The sequence below is a fragment of the Mobula hypostoma genome, chromosome 2 (genome assembly GCF_963921235.1).
Source record: "Mobula hypostoma chromosome 2, sMobHyp1.1, whole genome shotgun sequence".
NCBI lineage: Eukaryota > Metazoa > Chordata > Chondrichthyes > Myliobatiformes > Myliobatidae > Mobula > Mobula hypostoma.
In genome coordinates this window covers 120,791,717-120,808,370 of record NC_086098.1, presented here as the reverse complement: position 1 = coordinate 120,808,370, position 16,654 = coordinate 120,791,717, and the positions used below count along the sequence as shown (strand labels likewise).

The following is a 16,654-nucleotide window of genomic DNA, read 5'->3' as shown; positions in this document are numbered from 1 at the left end:
ACAGTGAACTCAGTCATGTTATGATCACTGCCTCCTAAGGGTTCCTTCACCTCAATCTCTCTAATCACCTCCGGTTCATTACATAATACCCAATCCAGTCAATGAGAAGGAGCCTTACGTATGCATCTTTATTCTCCAGGTGTTCTAAGGAGGAATGTAGGGCCGGAGAGATGGCATCTGCCATTGACCTGTTGCTCCGGTAGGCGAATTGCAAAGCGTCGAGGTTGACCAGTAGGCTGAGGTTGATGTGTGCCATAACCAATCTCTTGAAGCACTTCATAGAAATTGATGTCAGAGCCACAGGTCGATAGTCATTCAGGCATGCCACCTTGCTCTTCTTCGGCACTGGGATTATTGTTGCCTTCTTAAAACACGAGGGGACCTTAGACTTTAAGCAAGGGCAGTTGAAGATGTCAGCAAACACTCCAGCTAGCTTGCTTGCACAGGGCAACTTCTTTACAACAGTCGACATTAGCAGGCATGTCCAGCTCACGCACGTACTGCACTACTGCACTTCTTCCATGGCATTACAACAGCCTCTTTTAAAAAAAAAAGACTGTAGTCTTAAAGAGCTTTCACTTTTTCAGATTTGATAGGTACTCAAGAAAGAGCCTTTTGGATGTAGGCGGATGCAATTTTCTGTTCATTACCAAAATGTTGGGGGTCTTGTTCATGTTTCAAACATTTGAGGAATAAATAAATCAACATTGACATGGGTGCTTTTGTTCTTCTTTGTGCCTTTTCAATAGAGGAACTCACACCGGAAGACTGTCCTGCTGGAGCACTTTTAGCACTTGTTTCACTTAAAGCTCTTAGCACATTAACATTAGCTACGTGTGTAGCAATTTCTTCCTCCAACTTAAGCTGCTCCTTCCTTTCCCATAGGTACTCTTTTTGCTCTTCCAGTGCATATTTGTCCTTCAATAATCATCGACATATGATTAATGAAGGCTCTTTTTTAAAAAATGTGTGCAGAAGAGGTAGTAGATACATAAGATTTTCTTCCTTAAACAGAATTTCGTGCACTGACATTTGACACACTGCCATGTGGGCCTATGTCATCTCATGGGTGCTCTGCTATATGTATAGTCAAAATATGCCTTGTAATTTGAAGGACATCTCTGATGAAAGGTGAAAGAACATCACAGCACAGAAACAGACCTTTTGGCCCTTCTTGGCTGTGCCAGACCATTTTTTTGCCTAGTCCCACTGACCTGCACCTGGACCATATCCCTCCATACACCTTTCATCCAAGTACCTGTCCAAGTTTTTCTTAAATGTTAAAAGTGAGCCCGCATTTATCACTTCATCTGGCAGCTCATTCCAAACTCCCACCACTCTCTGTATGAAGAAGCCCCCCCCCCCCAATGTTCCCTTTAAACTTTTCCCCCTTCACCCTTAACCCATGTCCTCTGGTTTTTTCTCCTCTTGCCTCAGTGGAAAAAGCCTGCTTGCATTCACCCTATCTGTACCCATCATAATTTTATATACCTCTATCAAATCTCCCCTCATTCTTCTACGTTCCAGGGAATAAAGTCCTAATCTATTCAACCTTTCTCTGTAACTCAGTTTCTCAAGTCCCGGCAACATCCTTGTAAACCTTCTGTCTACTCTTTCAACCTTATTAATATCCCTCCTGTAACTTGGTGACCAAAACTGTACACAATACTCCAAATTCGGCCTCATCAATGCCTTATACAACCTCACCATAACATTCCAACTCTATTAATCAAAGTATTGAGTATAAAAGGCCAATGTACCAAAGCTCTCTTTACGACCCTATCTACCTGTGACGCCACTTTTAAGGAATTTTGTATCTGTATTCCCAGATCCCTCTGTTCTACTGCACTCCTCAGTGCCCTACCATTTACCTTGTACATTCTACCTTGGTTTCTCCTTCCAAAGTGCAATAGCTCACACTTTTCTGTATTAAACTCCATCTGCCATTTTTCAGCCCGTTTTTCCAGCTGGTCCAAATCCCTCTGCAAGCTTTGAAAACCTCCTTACTGTCCACTACACCTCCAATCTTTGTATCATCAGCAAATTTGCTGATCCAATTTACCACATTATCATCCAGATCATTGATATAGATGACAAATAACAATGGACCAGGCACTGATCCCTGTGGCACACCACTAGTCACAGGCCCCCACTCAGAGAAGCAATCCTCCACTACCACTCTCTGGCTTCTTCCATTGAGCCAATGTCTAATCCAATTTACTACCTCTCCATGTATACCGAGTGACTGAAACTAACCTCCCATGCGGGACCTTGTCAAAGGCCTTACTGAAGTCCATGTAGACAACATCCACTGCCTTCCCTTCATCCACTTTCCTGGTAACCACCTCGAAAAACTCTAATAGATTGGTTAAACATGACCTACCACGCACAAAGCCATGTTGACTCTCCCGAATAAGTTCCTGTCTGTCCGAATACTTGTAGATCCTATCTCTCAGTACTCCTTCCAATAATTTACCTACTACCAACGTCAAATTTGCGAGGCATTTTCTTTAATTTTCATAAGATCATTAATTTATGGTACTAAAACTTTAATTTTGTTCACATTTATATCATACTCCTTTGAAGACTTTCAATTAGATAGCCTTAGTTTTAATTTCTTTTGCAATCCCCAACTGTAGGTTTGTTGGCACCAATTCCATGCTTCGATATACTTGTGATGAAGGTTTAAGGGTGTTGGGGAAATAGGGAATGATTTTTAGAACTTTGCACTTTGTCAGCATGACTTGTGTAATACCCACCCCGCGTGACTGCCAACCGCGTGATTGGCTTTTATACCATACAAACAGTTGTTAATCATTACAGAACATGTGCAAACAGAAGGAAGCAGTCTTCTTTGTGGTTTGACAGATATGCAGAAGTCAGTTATGGGTTTCTGAGTACTCTTTCTAGGGGGTTCGGCAGGGACCATAGCCTCAAAAAATCAGAACTACCTTATTTGTGGGCTGACTGTGCTGGGAAACAGTACAATGGAAGGACTGGAGGCCATAAATAAAGAGCTTGCAGAGTTGCGACTGTACGTCCAACAGACCTGGTATGCTGTAGACTACCAGTTGGCTCAGTAAGGAGTATGTACCTTATGGGGACAAGTGTATCACTCACGTCACAGACGATTCATATAATATAACACATGTTATTCAGTCTATTGAGAAGCAATTAGATGATTTCAGGCAAGGTCCCAAACCAGGTAATGGGTGGTTAGGTTGGTTATTAGGCGGTTCCTGTGGTTCCCATTTGCTGCATGGGCTTATTACAATTACAATCGCTGTTACTGCTATGTGTGTGTTATTAGTTTGTATTAATACATGTTGCAAGATGTGTCTGTATGAGCTAAGAAATTCATTTTCGGCCCCTGTCTGAATGTATTATCATGAAATGATAAAAGGAGGGAATGTAATATAACATTAAGAAGTGAGCATCTCGCAGGCCTCTTGTGACCCTGGCTATTTTGTAAGGGTCATAGCGGCTAAGACTTTGACAAAAAGCGTAGAAGCATAGGTGTTTCTCACAAGATAAGCTGAGTGGGTGATATTATTCTTGTTATGCAACCCATGTAACTTCAGTCCTTGACTAAGAACAACTTGTACCACTGTTTGATTAACTGCTGTTAAGAAACATAGTGCTTGCTAGATAAGCATTATAAGGAATGCCTGTTTCAAGGGTGGGAAGCTCCGAGGTGTAAGTTTATGTCTGGTGTTCCTAGACATAAGGGTATTTAAGCTGTTACACGAACAATTTATGGCTGATAAGTTAAACAATACTCATCTATACAGAAACTAAGGGGGTGAACCCGCCTGTATCTGTGTACATGACTGCATATGTATAAAAAGCACTGTGTTTGCTTCAAAAGCCAGAGACACCCGGAGCAGCCCAAGAGAATGCTTAAGGAGGGTTCTCTCTGGTAACTTGCTGATAAAGAGTTAGGGTTACATTCACCATAGTAGATGGTGTCTTTGCATCGGGTAGATCGAAAGAAGTTTATGACGGAAGGAGATAAAGAAAGTAATTTAATCCATTGAATATAATCAGTCCCAAAATTAAACTTTTCTAAGGTTTTAAATAAATAATTCAACCTGATCAAAAGCTTTCTCAGCGTCTAAGGATATCACACATTCCGATATCTCTTTAGAAGGAGAATAAATAACATTTAATAAAACACAAATAGTAAAATGGGAATATCAATTTTTAATAAATCCAGTCTGATCATCAGAAACGATAGAAGGTAAAATATTTTCAATTGTACGAACCAGAACTTTAGATAGGATTTTAGTGTCAACATTAAGTAAGGAGATAGGTCTATATAAGACAATAAGACAAAGGAGCAGAAGCTGGCCATTTGGCCCATCGTGTCTGCTCCGCCATTTTATCATGAGCTGATCCATTCTCCCATTTAGTCCCGCTCCTCCGCCTTCTCACCATAACCTTTGATGCCCTGGCTACTCAGATACCTATCAATCTCTGCCTTAAATACACCCAATGACTTGGCCTCCACTGCCGCCCGTGGCAACAAATTCTATAGATTCACCACCCTCTGGCTAAAAAAATTTCTTTTCATCTCTGTTCTGAATGGGCGCCCTTCAATCCTTAAGTCATATAACCATATAACAATTACAGCACAGAAACAAGCCATCTCAGCCCTTCTAGTTCATGCCAAACTCTTACTCTCACCTAGTCCCACTGACCTGCATGCCCTCTCGTACTAGACTCTCCCATCACGGGAAACAATTTTGCCACATCCACTCTGTCCATGCCTTTCAACATTCGAAATGTTTCTGTGAGGTCCCCCCTCATTCTTCTAAACTCCAAAGAATACAGTCCAAGAGCAGACAAACGTTCCTCATATGTTAACCCTCTCATTCCCGGAATCATTCTAGTGAATCTTCTCTGTACCCTCTCCAACGTCAGCACATTCTTTCTTAAATAAGGAGACTAAAACTGCCCACAGTACACCAAGTGAGGTCTCACCAGCGCCTTATAGAGCCTCAACATCACATCCCTGCTCCTATACTCTATTCCTCTAAAAATGAATGCCAACATTGCATTTGCCTTCTTTACCACCGACTCAGCCTGGAGGTTAACCTTAAGGGTATCCTGTACGAGGACTCTCAAGTCCCGTTGCATCTCAGAACTTTGAATTCTTTCTCCATTTAAATAATAATCTGCCCGTTTATTTCTTCTGCCAAAGTGCATAACCATACACTTTCCAACATTGTATTTCATTTGCCACTTCTTTGCCCATTCTTCCAATGAGGAAAAAGCCTAATAAAATTCTCCGGAAAATCCATCAGGACCCAAAGCCTTCCCCGAGTGCAATGAACCTACAGCCTCGGCAATTTCCTCAGAAGAAATAGGTTGATCCAACTGTTTTTGGTTATCATCAGAAAGTGTACGGATGTTTTCCTCATTGTTTATACCTCATTTATATTCAGTCCTTTTGGACTCCTTTAAGTTGAGTAGGTTGCCACAATCTTTTTATGAAGGCCTTTGACAAGCTGCCACACATGAGGCTACTTAACAAGATAAGAGCCCATGGAATTATGGGGAAGTTACATACGTGGATAGAGCGTTGGCTGATTGGCAGGAAACAGAGAGTCGGAATAAAGGGATCCTATTCTGGTTGGCTGCCTTTTACCAGTGGTGTTCCACAGGGGCCCGTGTTGGGGCCGCTTCTTTTTACATTGTACATCAACGATTTGGATTATGGAATAGATGGCTTTGTGGCTAAGTTTGCTGATGATACGAAGATAGGTGGAGGGGCCGGTAGTGCTGAGGAAACGGAGAGTCTACAGAGAGACTTGGATAGATTGGAAGAATGGGCAAAGAAGTGGCAAGTGAAGTACAATGTTGGAAAGTGTATGGTTATGTACTTCGGCAGAAGTAACAAACGGGCAGACTATTATTGAAATAGGGAAAGAATTCAAAGTTCTGAGATCCAACGGGACTTGGGAGTCCTCGTACAGGATACCCTTAAGGTTAACCTGCAGGTTGAGTTGGTAGTGAAGAAGGCAAATGCAATGTTGGCATTCATTTCTGGAGGAATAGTGTATAGGAGCAGGAATGTGATGTTGAGGCTCTATAAGGCGCTGGTGAGACCTCACTTGGAGTACTGTGGGCAGATTTGGTCTCCTTATTTAAGAAAGGATGTGCTGATGTTGGAGAGGGTACAGAGAAGATTTACTAGAATGATTCCAGGAATGAGAGGGTTAACATATGAGGAACGTTTGTCCGCTCTTGGACTGTATTCCTTGGAGTTTCGAAGAATGAGGGGAGACCTTATAGAAACATTTTGAATGTTGAAAGGCATGGACAGAGTGGATGTGGCAAAGTTGTTTCCCATGATGGGGGAGTCTAGTACGAGAGGGCATGACATAAGGATTGATGGGTGCCCATTCAGAACAGAAATGTGAAGAAATTTTTTTAGCCAGAGGGTGGTGAATCTATGGAATTTGTTGCCACTGGCAGCAGTGGAGGCCAAGTCATTGGGTGTATTTAAAGCAGAGATTGATAGGTATCTGAGTAGCCAGGGCATCAAAGGTTATGGTGAGAAGGTGGGGGAGTGGGACTAAATGGGAGAATGGATCAGCTCATGATAAAATGGTGGAGTACTCGATGGGCTGAATGGCCGACTTCTGCTTCTTTGTCTTATGGACTACAGCTCTGCCTTTAATACCATCATTCCAAATAAACTGATTCCTAAGTTCCGGAACCTGGGCCTTAGCACTCAGATCTGCAGCTGGATCTTCAACTTCCTCACAGACAGGACCCAGGCTGTAAAAATAGGGGACAAGCTCTCCTCTACAATCACTCTGAGCACCGGTGCCCCACAAGGCTATGTACTCAGCCCTCTGCTGTACACACTGTACCCCCATGATTGTGTAGCCAAGTTTCCATCAAACTCAATATATAAGTTTGCTGATGTCACAACAATTGTAGGCCGTATCTCGGGTAATGATGAGTTTGAGTACAGAGAGGAAATTAAGGACTTGGTGGCATGGTGCGAAGACAAAAACCTATCCCTCAACTTCAGCAAGATGAAGGAATTGGTTGTTGACTTCAGACGGAGTAGCAGATCGCACGACCCAATTTACATCGGTGGTGCGCAAGTGGAACAGGTCAAAAGCTTTAAGTTCCTCGGGGTCAATATCACAAATGACCTGACTTGGTCCAACCAAGCAGAGTTCACTGCCAAGAAGGCCCACCAGCGCCTTTACTTCCTGAGAAAACTAAAGAAATTTGGCCTGTCCCCTAAAACCCTCACTAATTTTTATAGATGCACCGCAGAAAGCATTCTTCTAGGGTGCATCACAACCTGGTATGGAAGTTGTCCTGTCCAAGACCGAAAGAAGCTGCAGCACATCACACAAACCAATCTTCTGTCCGTGGACTCACTTTACACCGCATGCTGTTGGAGCAGTGCTGCCAGGATAATCAAGGACTCGACCCTCCCAGCCAACAGACTTTTCGTCCCTCTTCCCTCCGGGAGAAGGTTCAGGAGCTTGAAGACTCGTACGGCCAGATTTGGGAACAGCTTCTTTCGAACTGTGAAACCATTGCTGAATGGATCCTGACCCGGATCTGGGCCGTACCCTCCAAATATCCGGACCTGCCTCTTGGTTTTTTTGCACTACCTCACTCCCCATTTTTCTATTTTCTATTTATGATTTATAATTTAAATTTTTAATATTTACTAATTTTAACTGTTATTCATGTTTTCAATATTTAATATTTGTAATCCAGGGTGTGTGAAGCGCAGAATCAAATATCGCTGTGATGATTGTACGTTCTAGTACCAATTGTTTGGCGACAATAAAGTATAAAGTATATGCTTAGGGATAAATGGAGAATGGTAGTCTGTAAACTGCAAGAAAGACACAACTGTAAGATTACTTTCACTGACACTGATTTTATAGAAATGCAAATAAAGATTGATACACGCAGTGTTTGGGAAGATACAGGGTGCTACATCACCAGAATTAAACAAAGGCGTGAACAAAATTAAGTCACAATTTTGTTCTAAAGCTAAAGGAAGCAGCTTTGCCAATACTGTGGCCACTGAGAAGTTAAGTTCAAACTGAGCCTGGAACTAATGGAGGGGAAATGGTCTTGTTTGCTAAAAGGTTTGTCTGCTCTGCGAGGGTGGACATGCTTTGGATTCGTACATTCAGCTGGAAAGCATTAAATTACTCTGATTTTCTGATTCTATGATTCTTTACAAGGAAAATACTAAAACATTAACAAATCTACACCCTAATCCAACAGGCACCAGTTCAGTACAGGTGCAAATTCCTTTATCCGAAATTCTGAAATGCAAAAAGCTTCAAAAACCGAAGTTTTTTCACCAACAGCTGACATTACTCAGGTTTGATGTGGCAGCACTAGCAGAGGCTGCCAGACGTCAGTTGTGGCTCAGCGCTCGTACTGGTTACACGTGCATTTGCTCTTTGCTGATATTTTGTGTTCACTGTTGACTTTGTGTTTAATTTCACTGTGAAAATGTCAAAAAGAGCTGCAGATACCCCTATGGGTAACAATGAGAAAACGAGAAGGAAACATTTATCGTTATCAATAATGCAGAAAGTTGAGTTATTGCAGAAGCTTAATCATGGTGAGTCTGTGTGGCGTCTTACTGAAGAAAATAGTGTCGGAACTACCGCTGTATATGATTTTAAATAAAGACAAGTTACTGAAGTTTTATTGTGACAGTGACGTTCTACATTTATTCCAATAAGTCATTTACCATGTGTTTAATTCGGTTCGTTTGAAGCTGTATATTTTTGTTGGAAATAAAATTTCTTCTTGTCATTCCCTAAACAATACAGTATAACAATTATTTACATAGCATTCACTTTGTATTAGGTATTATATGTAATCTAGAGGTGAATTAAAGTACACGGGAGAATGTGCGTAGGGTTGGTGCGCCGCCGTGTCCTAAGGTTCACCACACTGAGACAGGTTAAATAAGGGACTTGAGCATACAGTACGTGTTTTTTTGGTATCGGGGGGGGGGGGTGGGCTGAAATCCGAAAAATACTGAATTCCGAAATGCAACTGGCCTCAAGGATTTCGGAGAAGGGATTGTGGACCTGTATAATTGTGGTGGTGATATTGCTGCCTATCTTTACTGATCGTTGTCTTTTGGGAGGTCAAGGATCCATTGACAATTGTGTTAGAGCTAGAGAGTCATAAAGCATAGAAGCAGGTCTTTTAGCCCAACTGGTCTATACTGATCAAGGTGACCATCCAAACTAGTCCTATTTTTCTGTATGGTGTACAACCCTCCTAAGCCCTTCCTATCCACACCCGTGCCCAAATGTCTTTTAAAATTTGTTATTGTAACTATTAGCCTGTTGAGTTGCACAACCAAAAGTTTGGGGATGGGTTTTCTCGAAATTATAGTATCAAAGGTGGGGCTGGAGCTGTAGTCTTCATAGAAACATAGAAAACCTACAGCACAATACAGGCCCTTCGGCCCACAAAGCTGTGCTGAACATCTCCCTACCTTCGAACTACCTCGGCTTTATCCGTGGCCCTCTAAGCTCCATGTCGCCATCCAGGAGTCTCTTAATAGACCCTATCGTTTCCACCTCCACAGCTGCCTGGCCATTCCACGCACTCATCACTCTCTGCGTAATAAAAAAAAAACTTACTCCTGATATCTCCTGTACCTACTTCCAAGCACCTTAAAACTCTGCCCTCTCGTGCTAGCCATTTCAGCCCTGGGGAAAAGCCTCTGACTACCTACATGATCAATTATCTTGTACACCTCTATCAGGTCACCTCTCATCCTCCGTTGCTCCAAGATGAAAAGGCCGAGTTCACTCAACTTACTTTCATAAGGCATGCTTCCCAATCCAGACAACATCCTTGTAAATTTCCTCTGCACCCTTTCTATGGTTTCCACATCCTTCCTATAGTGAGGCAACCAGAACTGAGTACGGTACTCCAAGTGGGGTCTGACCAGGGTCCTATATAGCTGCAGCATTACCTCTCGGCTCTTAAACTCAATCCCACGATTGATGAAGGCCAATGCACTGTATACCTTCTTAACCACAGAGTCAACATGCATAGCAGCTTTGAGTGTCCTATTGACTCGGACCCCAAGATCCCTCTGATCCTTCACACTGCCAAGAGTCTTACCATTAATGCTATATTCTGCCATCATATTTGACCTACCAAAACTAAGCACCTCACACTTATCTGGGTTAGACTCCACCTGCCACTTCTCAGCCCAGTTCTGCATCCTATCAATGTCCCGCTGTAACCTCTGACAGCCCTCCACACTATCTACAACACACCCAACCTTTGTGTCATCAGCAAATTTACTAACCTATCCCTCCACTTCTTCATCCAGATCATTTATAAAAATCACAAAGAGTAGGAGCCCCAGAACAGATCCTTGAGGCACACCACTGGTCACCGACCTCCATGCAGAATATGACCCGCCTGCAACCACTCTTTGCCTTCTGTGGGCAAGCCAGTTCTGGATCCACAAAGCAATGTCCCTTGGATCCCATGCTTCCTTACTTTCTCAATAAGACTTGCATGGGGTAACTTATCAAGTGCCTTGCCAAAACCCATATACACTACATCTACAGCTCTACCTTCATCATTGTGTTTAGTCACATCCTCAGAAAAATTAATATCAGGCTCGTAAGGCATGACCTGCCTTTGATAAAGCCATGCTGACTATTCCTGATCATATTATACCTCTCCAAATGTTCATAAATCCTGCCTCTCAGGATCTTCTCCATCAACTTACCAATCACTGAAGTAAGATTCACTGGTCTGTAATTTCCTGGGCTATCCCTACTCAATTTCTTGAATAAGGGAACAAAATCCGCAACCCTCCAGTCCTCTGGAACCTCTCCCGTCCCCATTGATGATGCAAAGATCATCGCCAGAGGCTCAGCAGTCTCCTCCCTCGCTTCCCACAGTAGCCTGGGGTACATCCCGTATGGTCCTGGTGACTTATCCAGCTTGATGTTTTCCAAAAGCTCCAACTTTTGATCTTCCTTAATATCTACATGTTTAAGCTTTTCAGTTCACTGCAAGTCATCCCTACAATCGCCAAGATCCTTTTCCATAGTGAATACTGAAGCAGAGTATTCGTTAAGTACCTCCGCTATTTCCTCCGGTTCCATACAGACTTTTCCACTGTCACACTTGATTGGTTCTATTCTCTCTCATGTTATCCTCTTGCTCTTCACATACTTGTGGAATGCCTTGGGGTTTTCCTTAATCCTATCCTCCAAGGCCTTCTCATGGCCCCTTCTGGCTCTCCTAATTTCATTCTTAAGCTTCTTCCTGCTGGGCTTATAATGTTCTAGATTCCTATCATTACCTAGCTTTTTGAATCTTTTGTAAGCTCTTCTTTTCTTCTTGACTAGATTTACAACAGCCTTTGTACACCACGGATCTTGTACCCTACCATCCTTTCCATGTATCATTGGAATGTACCTACTCAGAGCCCCACGCAAATATCCCCAGAACATTTGCGACATTTCTTCCGTATGTTTCCCTGAGGCCATCTGTTTCCAATTTATGCTTCCAAGTTCCTGCCTGATAGCCTCATATTTCCCCTTACTCCAATTAAACGTTTCCCTAACTTGTCTGTTCCTATCTCTCTCCAGTGCTATGGTAAAGGAGATAGAATTGTGATCACTCTCTCCAAAATGCTCTCCCACTGAGAGACCTGACCAGGTTCATTTCCCAATACCAGATCAAGTACAGCCTCTTCTCGTGTCAGCTAATCTATGTATTGTGTCAAGAAACCTTCCTGAACACACCTAACAAACTCTACCCTATCTAAACCCCTCACTCTAGGGAGATGCCAATTAATATTTTGGAAATTAAAATCTCCCACAACAACCCTGTTATTATTACTCCTTTCCAGAATCTGTCTCCCTATCTGCTCCTCAATGTCCCTGTTACTGTTGGGTGGTCTATAAAAAATACTCAGTAGAGTTATTGACCCCTTCCTATTCCTAACTTCCACTCACAGACACTCCGTAGACAACCCCTCCATCACCACCTGCTTTTCTGCAGCCGTGATACTATCCATGATCAACAGTCCCATGCCCCCACCTATTTTGCCTCCCTCCCTATCCTTTCTGAAATATCTAAAGCCTGGCACTAGAAGTAGCCATTCCTGCCCCTGCACCATCCAAGTCTCTGTAATGACCACAACATCATAGCTCCAAGTGCTGATCCAAGCTCTAAGCTCATGTGCCTTATTCATAATACTGCTCGCATTAAAATAAAGATATCTCAAACCATTGGTCTGAGCGCGTCCCTTCTCTATCACCTGCCTATCCTCCCTTTCGCACTGTCTCCAAGTTTTCTGTATTTGTGAGCCAACCTCCCTTTCCTCCGTCACTTCAGTTCGGTTCCCACCCCACAGCAATTCTGGTTTAAGCTCTCCCTAATAGCCTTAGCAAACCTTTCCGCCAGGATATTGGTCCCCCTCAGATTCAAGTGCAACCCGTCCTCTTTGTACAGGTCACACCTGCCCAGAAGATGTTCCAATGATCCAGAAATCTGAATCCCTGCCCCCTGCTCTAATTCCTCAGCCACGCATTTATTCTCCACCTCATTCTTTTCCTGTACTCACTGTCACGTGGCACAGGCAGTAATCCTGAGATTACCACGTTTGAGGTCCTGCTTCTCAGCTTCTTTACTAAATCCCTGTAGTCTGTTTTTAGGACCTCCTTCCTTTTCCTATCTATGTCATTGGTACCAATATGTACCATGATCTCTGGCTGTTCTCCTTCCCACTTCAAGATATCGTGGATGCCATCAGAAACATCCCGTATCCTGGCACCTGGGAGGCAAACTACCATCCGCGTTTCTTCCCTGCGTCCACAGAATCGCCTATCTGACTCCCTAACTATAGAGTCCCCTATCACTGCTGCCATCCTCTTCCTTTCCCTACCCTTCTGAGTACAGGGCCAGACTCTGTGCAAGAGGCACGACCACTGTTTCTTCCCCCAGGTAGGCCGTCCCCTCCAACAGTACTCAAGCAGGAATACTTATTGTTAAGGGGGACTGCCACTGGGGTACTCTCTAGCACCTGCTTCTTGCCCATCCCTCTCCTGACTATTACCCACTTCTCTGTCTCCTGTGGTCCTGGGGTGACTACCTGCCTATAGCTCCTCTGTATCACCACCTCACTCTTCCTGACCAGACGAAGGTCATCGAGCTGCAGCTCGACACACCTGGTGCAGATGTCATTGTCTGGGAGGCCGGGAGTTTTCAGGACCTCCCACGTCTGACACTGAGCACAGAAAACCGGCCTCACACACATACTTTGTCTTTATTTTAAACAGATAACCTACCTGGCCTCGAAGAAGGAAGTAGCCCAAGAAATAGTGGATGCATTAGTGATAATTTTTCAAAACTCTTTAGATTCTGGACTAGTTCCTGAGGATTGGAGGGTGGCTAATGTAACCCCACTTTTTAAAAAAGGGGGGAGAGAGAAACCGGGGAACTATAGACCGGTTAGCCTGACATCGGTGGTGGGGAAAATGCTAGAGTCAGTTATCAAAGATGTGATAACAGCACATTTGGAAAGCGGTGAAATCATCGGGCAAAGTCAGCATGGATTTGTGAAAGGAAAATCATGTCTGACGAATCTCATAGAATTTTTTGACGCACTTTTTAAGATTCCACTTTGCTTGGTAAGTTTGTTTTTGTAGTACATTAGTGAAACCTGCCATTACAGGTGGGGAGTTTACAGTGCACAGAAAAAGTCTCTTGTGCTCTTTTCTGTCCCTGCTCTTTGCATTCAGTGGAATTTGAGGTGAATTTCCCTCAATTATACCTTCCAATGTGGACATGAACAATGTCTGTATTATGAATCTTTGACTGTCAGCCATTTGTTTCCTACTCCACGTCACAGTCTTTATATAATGGGGTGATGCTGGCAAAGCTCTGTTAATTACCTATATTCTGGAGGGTAGTGAGATGCTGTACTTTACAACTGAACAACTTAGGTTACTTCAAATATAATATGTCAACCATGTTTTGTGGAACTAGGATCACATTGGATAAGCATCCTTTGTAAAGTATTTAATCAACTGGGTTCTTGTGACTACCTGGGAACAAGGTTTTTATGCTTTCCTACAGATAATATGATTTATTAAATGACATTTGCTGTCTGCTATGCCATTGGCACTTAAGGGCAGTACAGAGGGTCCTTCATCTCTTGGCAGTGTTCAAGGCTTCCTTCATTGTGATAGTAGTTTTCACTAGTGTCAGTCATGCAGGTCCTGGGTGGAGACTCAGGAATACCATTGCACTTAGAAGTAGAAGGAATCTAATTGCTGTTTCCGTAATAATTTTGTTTTACCAGTCAGGATTGTTAGCCCTGAGCTGAACCTCCGAACCTGGAGGACAGGTGGACTACTCTTTGTTTGTCCTCTACCCTTTGACCTGTTTGGCATGGGTGACCCTGCCAAGATCCAAAGCATAAAGCCCTGACTCCAGCCAATATAGCTCTCTGGGTCATTGAGGCATTGAGGTTGTGGCCCTCTGGAGGATATTAAATGACATGTCGAGGTAGAATTTAAGCCAGAAGTCTTTGGGTACTTTTGCTGCTATCCAATCATTCTCACTTCCTTGCCATTTCTTTATAGCTAGCTTTATTAGGTTACGAATCATCCATGACTGAAACTATATGTGTTATATCATTATAACCTTTTAAAGTCGGCTTGTTTTTGGTGCTGGCATTACTGTGTTTAATTTATGAGCTAATTAAAAAAAAACAAAAATGCTGCAAAAGCTCAACAGGTCAGACAGCATTAATGGAAAGATAAATGGTTAACAACTCAGGTTGAAGATCCCTCAACAGAACTGAGAAAGAAAACATATTTGACTAAATAGCCATCTCTGGACTCCTGTGATTGAATCACACCTTGAATCTGGGGGCTTAAAATTCTATTACTTAAATAATTTGGAGTAAACCTAATTTTGGATGTGCTCTGAACACCTGGTTCTGGCTGCACATCATGCTTGCACTCAGAACCCTTGTATTATTTTCCAGATTAGTGAGGCAGATGCAGGACCATCAGGATTTCTGAACATTTGGATGCCAGGTTATCAGAGTTTTTTCTACAGTCATATCAATCGCTTCGCAAATACTGCCTTGTCAGGATATGGCTGCTGGATCCTGATTGTTTTAAACTGAGGTTCTAGGAAGATGGCGAGGAGCAGAAGTAAAGCAAGGGGAAAGATGAAAACAAAGACACCAAACCAGCATAGTTTGGTCCTCTTATACCAGATTGGACACAATCCATTAAAATTCCATTTGTTTGAATTAACCAATAAGACAGCACCTATTAGGTAATGTAATACCTGTCACTGAAAAATAGAGGCAACAACAACCACTATAAAACAGACTGAACAATTACATGTATATAGGTAATTATATAAATATACAAACGAGTATCAGAATGTTAAACTACAAGGAAAGTAACAATTATACAGTCCAAACCAACAAATCCTTATAGAAATTAACTTAGTATATTCTAACTATATAGTTTCAGTTTTGATAAAGGCTCTGACTTGAGATGTTTAACATGTTGAATTTGCTCTGTATTTTCTGTTGAGTTTGCCTTTTAACATAAGCCTTGAACTTGAAGAGCAAAGGACTTGTATTTTTATCTGGTTTAAAAAGTAGAAAAGAAGCTTGGATTTCTCTAGAATTTTAATTTTCTGTGGTAAATAACTGTCTAAAAGTTAAGTATATTTTAACTAATGAAATAAGAACCTAATATGTTTCGAAGTTTATGACTTAAGGCTCTTGAATAATATGTGCCATTGTGTTCTGCAACAGGTAGCCGAGCTTATGTTCTCCTTTCACTGAGCCAGCAGGATGGGATTGAACAACATATGGATTTTGACAATCGTTACACCTTGTTGGAATTGTTTGCAGAAACCACCTCATCTGAAGAACATGGAATTTCATTTGAGGGAATTCATCTTCCTCAGGTAATCTGATTTCCTCTTCATTTTGCATCCTTAATTGTAAAAAAAAATCTTGGATTTATAATCTTGTCCAAAAATTACAGAATAATGACAGGTTTAACTTTGGTGCTAAATCTTTCTGGTAAAACATAATCTGGAAATAAGTAAAAAAAAATCATGTGTCTATGAGCATTTCAAAGTTTTTCTAACTCCACTGTATTTCTGATGGCAGCACCTTGCATATCAATAGAAGTATGTCTTCCTTCTCCCTCTTTCATTGTTTCATTTGCTATATCTAGATCCCTCAGCCATTTTTTTTAATATTATCTGGAGTGAAATGTGGTAGAAGAATTGTGGTTTTTATATTGTTGGGGATCTCGGGAGCAAGCTGGGATGAAACATCCATATGGCACCTCTGAATTTGTTTTCAAATGCTTCAAACTTGTTTTCACTCATCTGCTGGGCCTTTAAATTGTTTAGCTGTATTGGGATTGTATAGAGATTGTTTTGGTGTTTAGAATGCATATAATTCTACATTGCAGCTTCAAGTACAGTGCTTTGTTAAAAATATTCAGCCCCTAATCCTTTGTTTACATAAATGAATATTACCACCAGGAATTTTGATTATTTTAACTGAGGATTTTTATCTGTGAATCACATGCTCCTTTTCCAC

General features: G+C 42.1%; 1 protein-coding gene across 6 annotated transcripts in view; it reads left to right on the top strand.

Moving 5' to 3' along the window:
• Positions 1–16,654, top strand: part of LOC134342426 (cullin-9) — a 318,694-nt gene that overhangs the window by 38,783 nt on the left and 263,257 nt on the right. For all 6 annotated transcript variants that reach the window (XM_063040545.1, XM_063040547.1, XM_063040543.1 and 3 more), the window contains exon 3: positions 15,851–16,005. In XM_063040545.1, the coding sequence (XP_062896615.1) occupies positions 15,851–16,005 (155 nt within the window). The remainder of the gene's footprint in view (positions 1–15,850; positions 16,006–16,654) is intronic.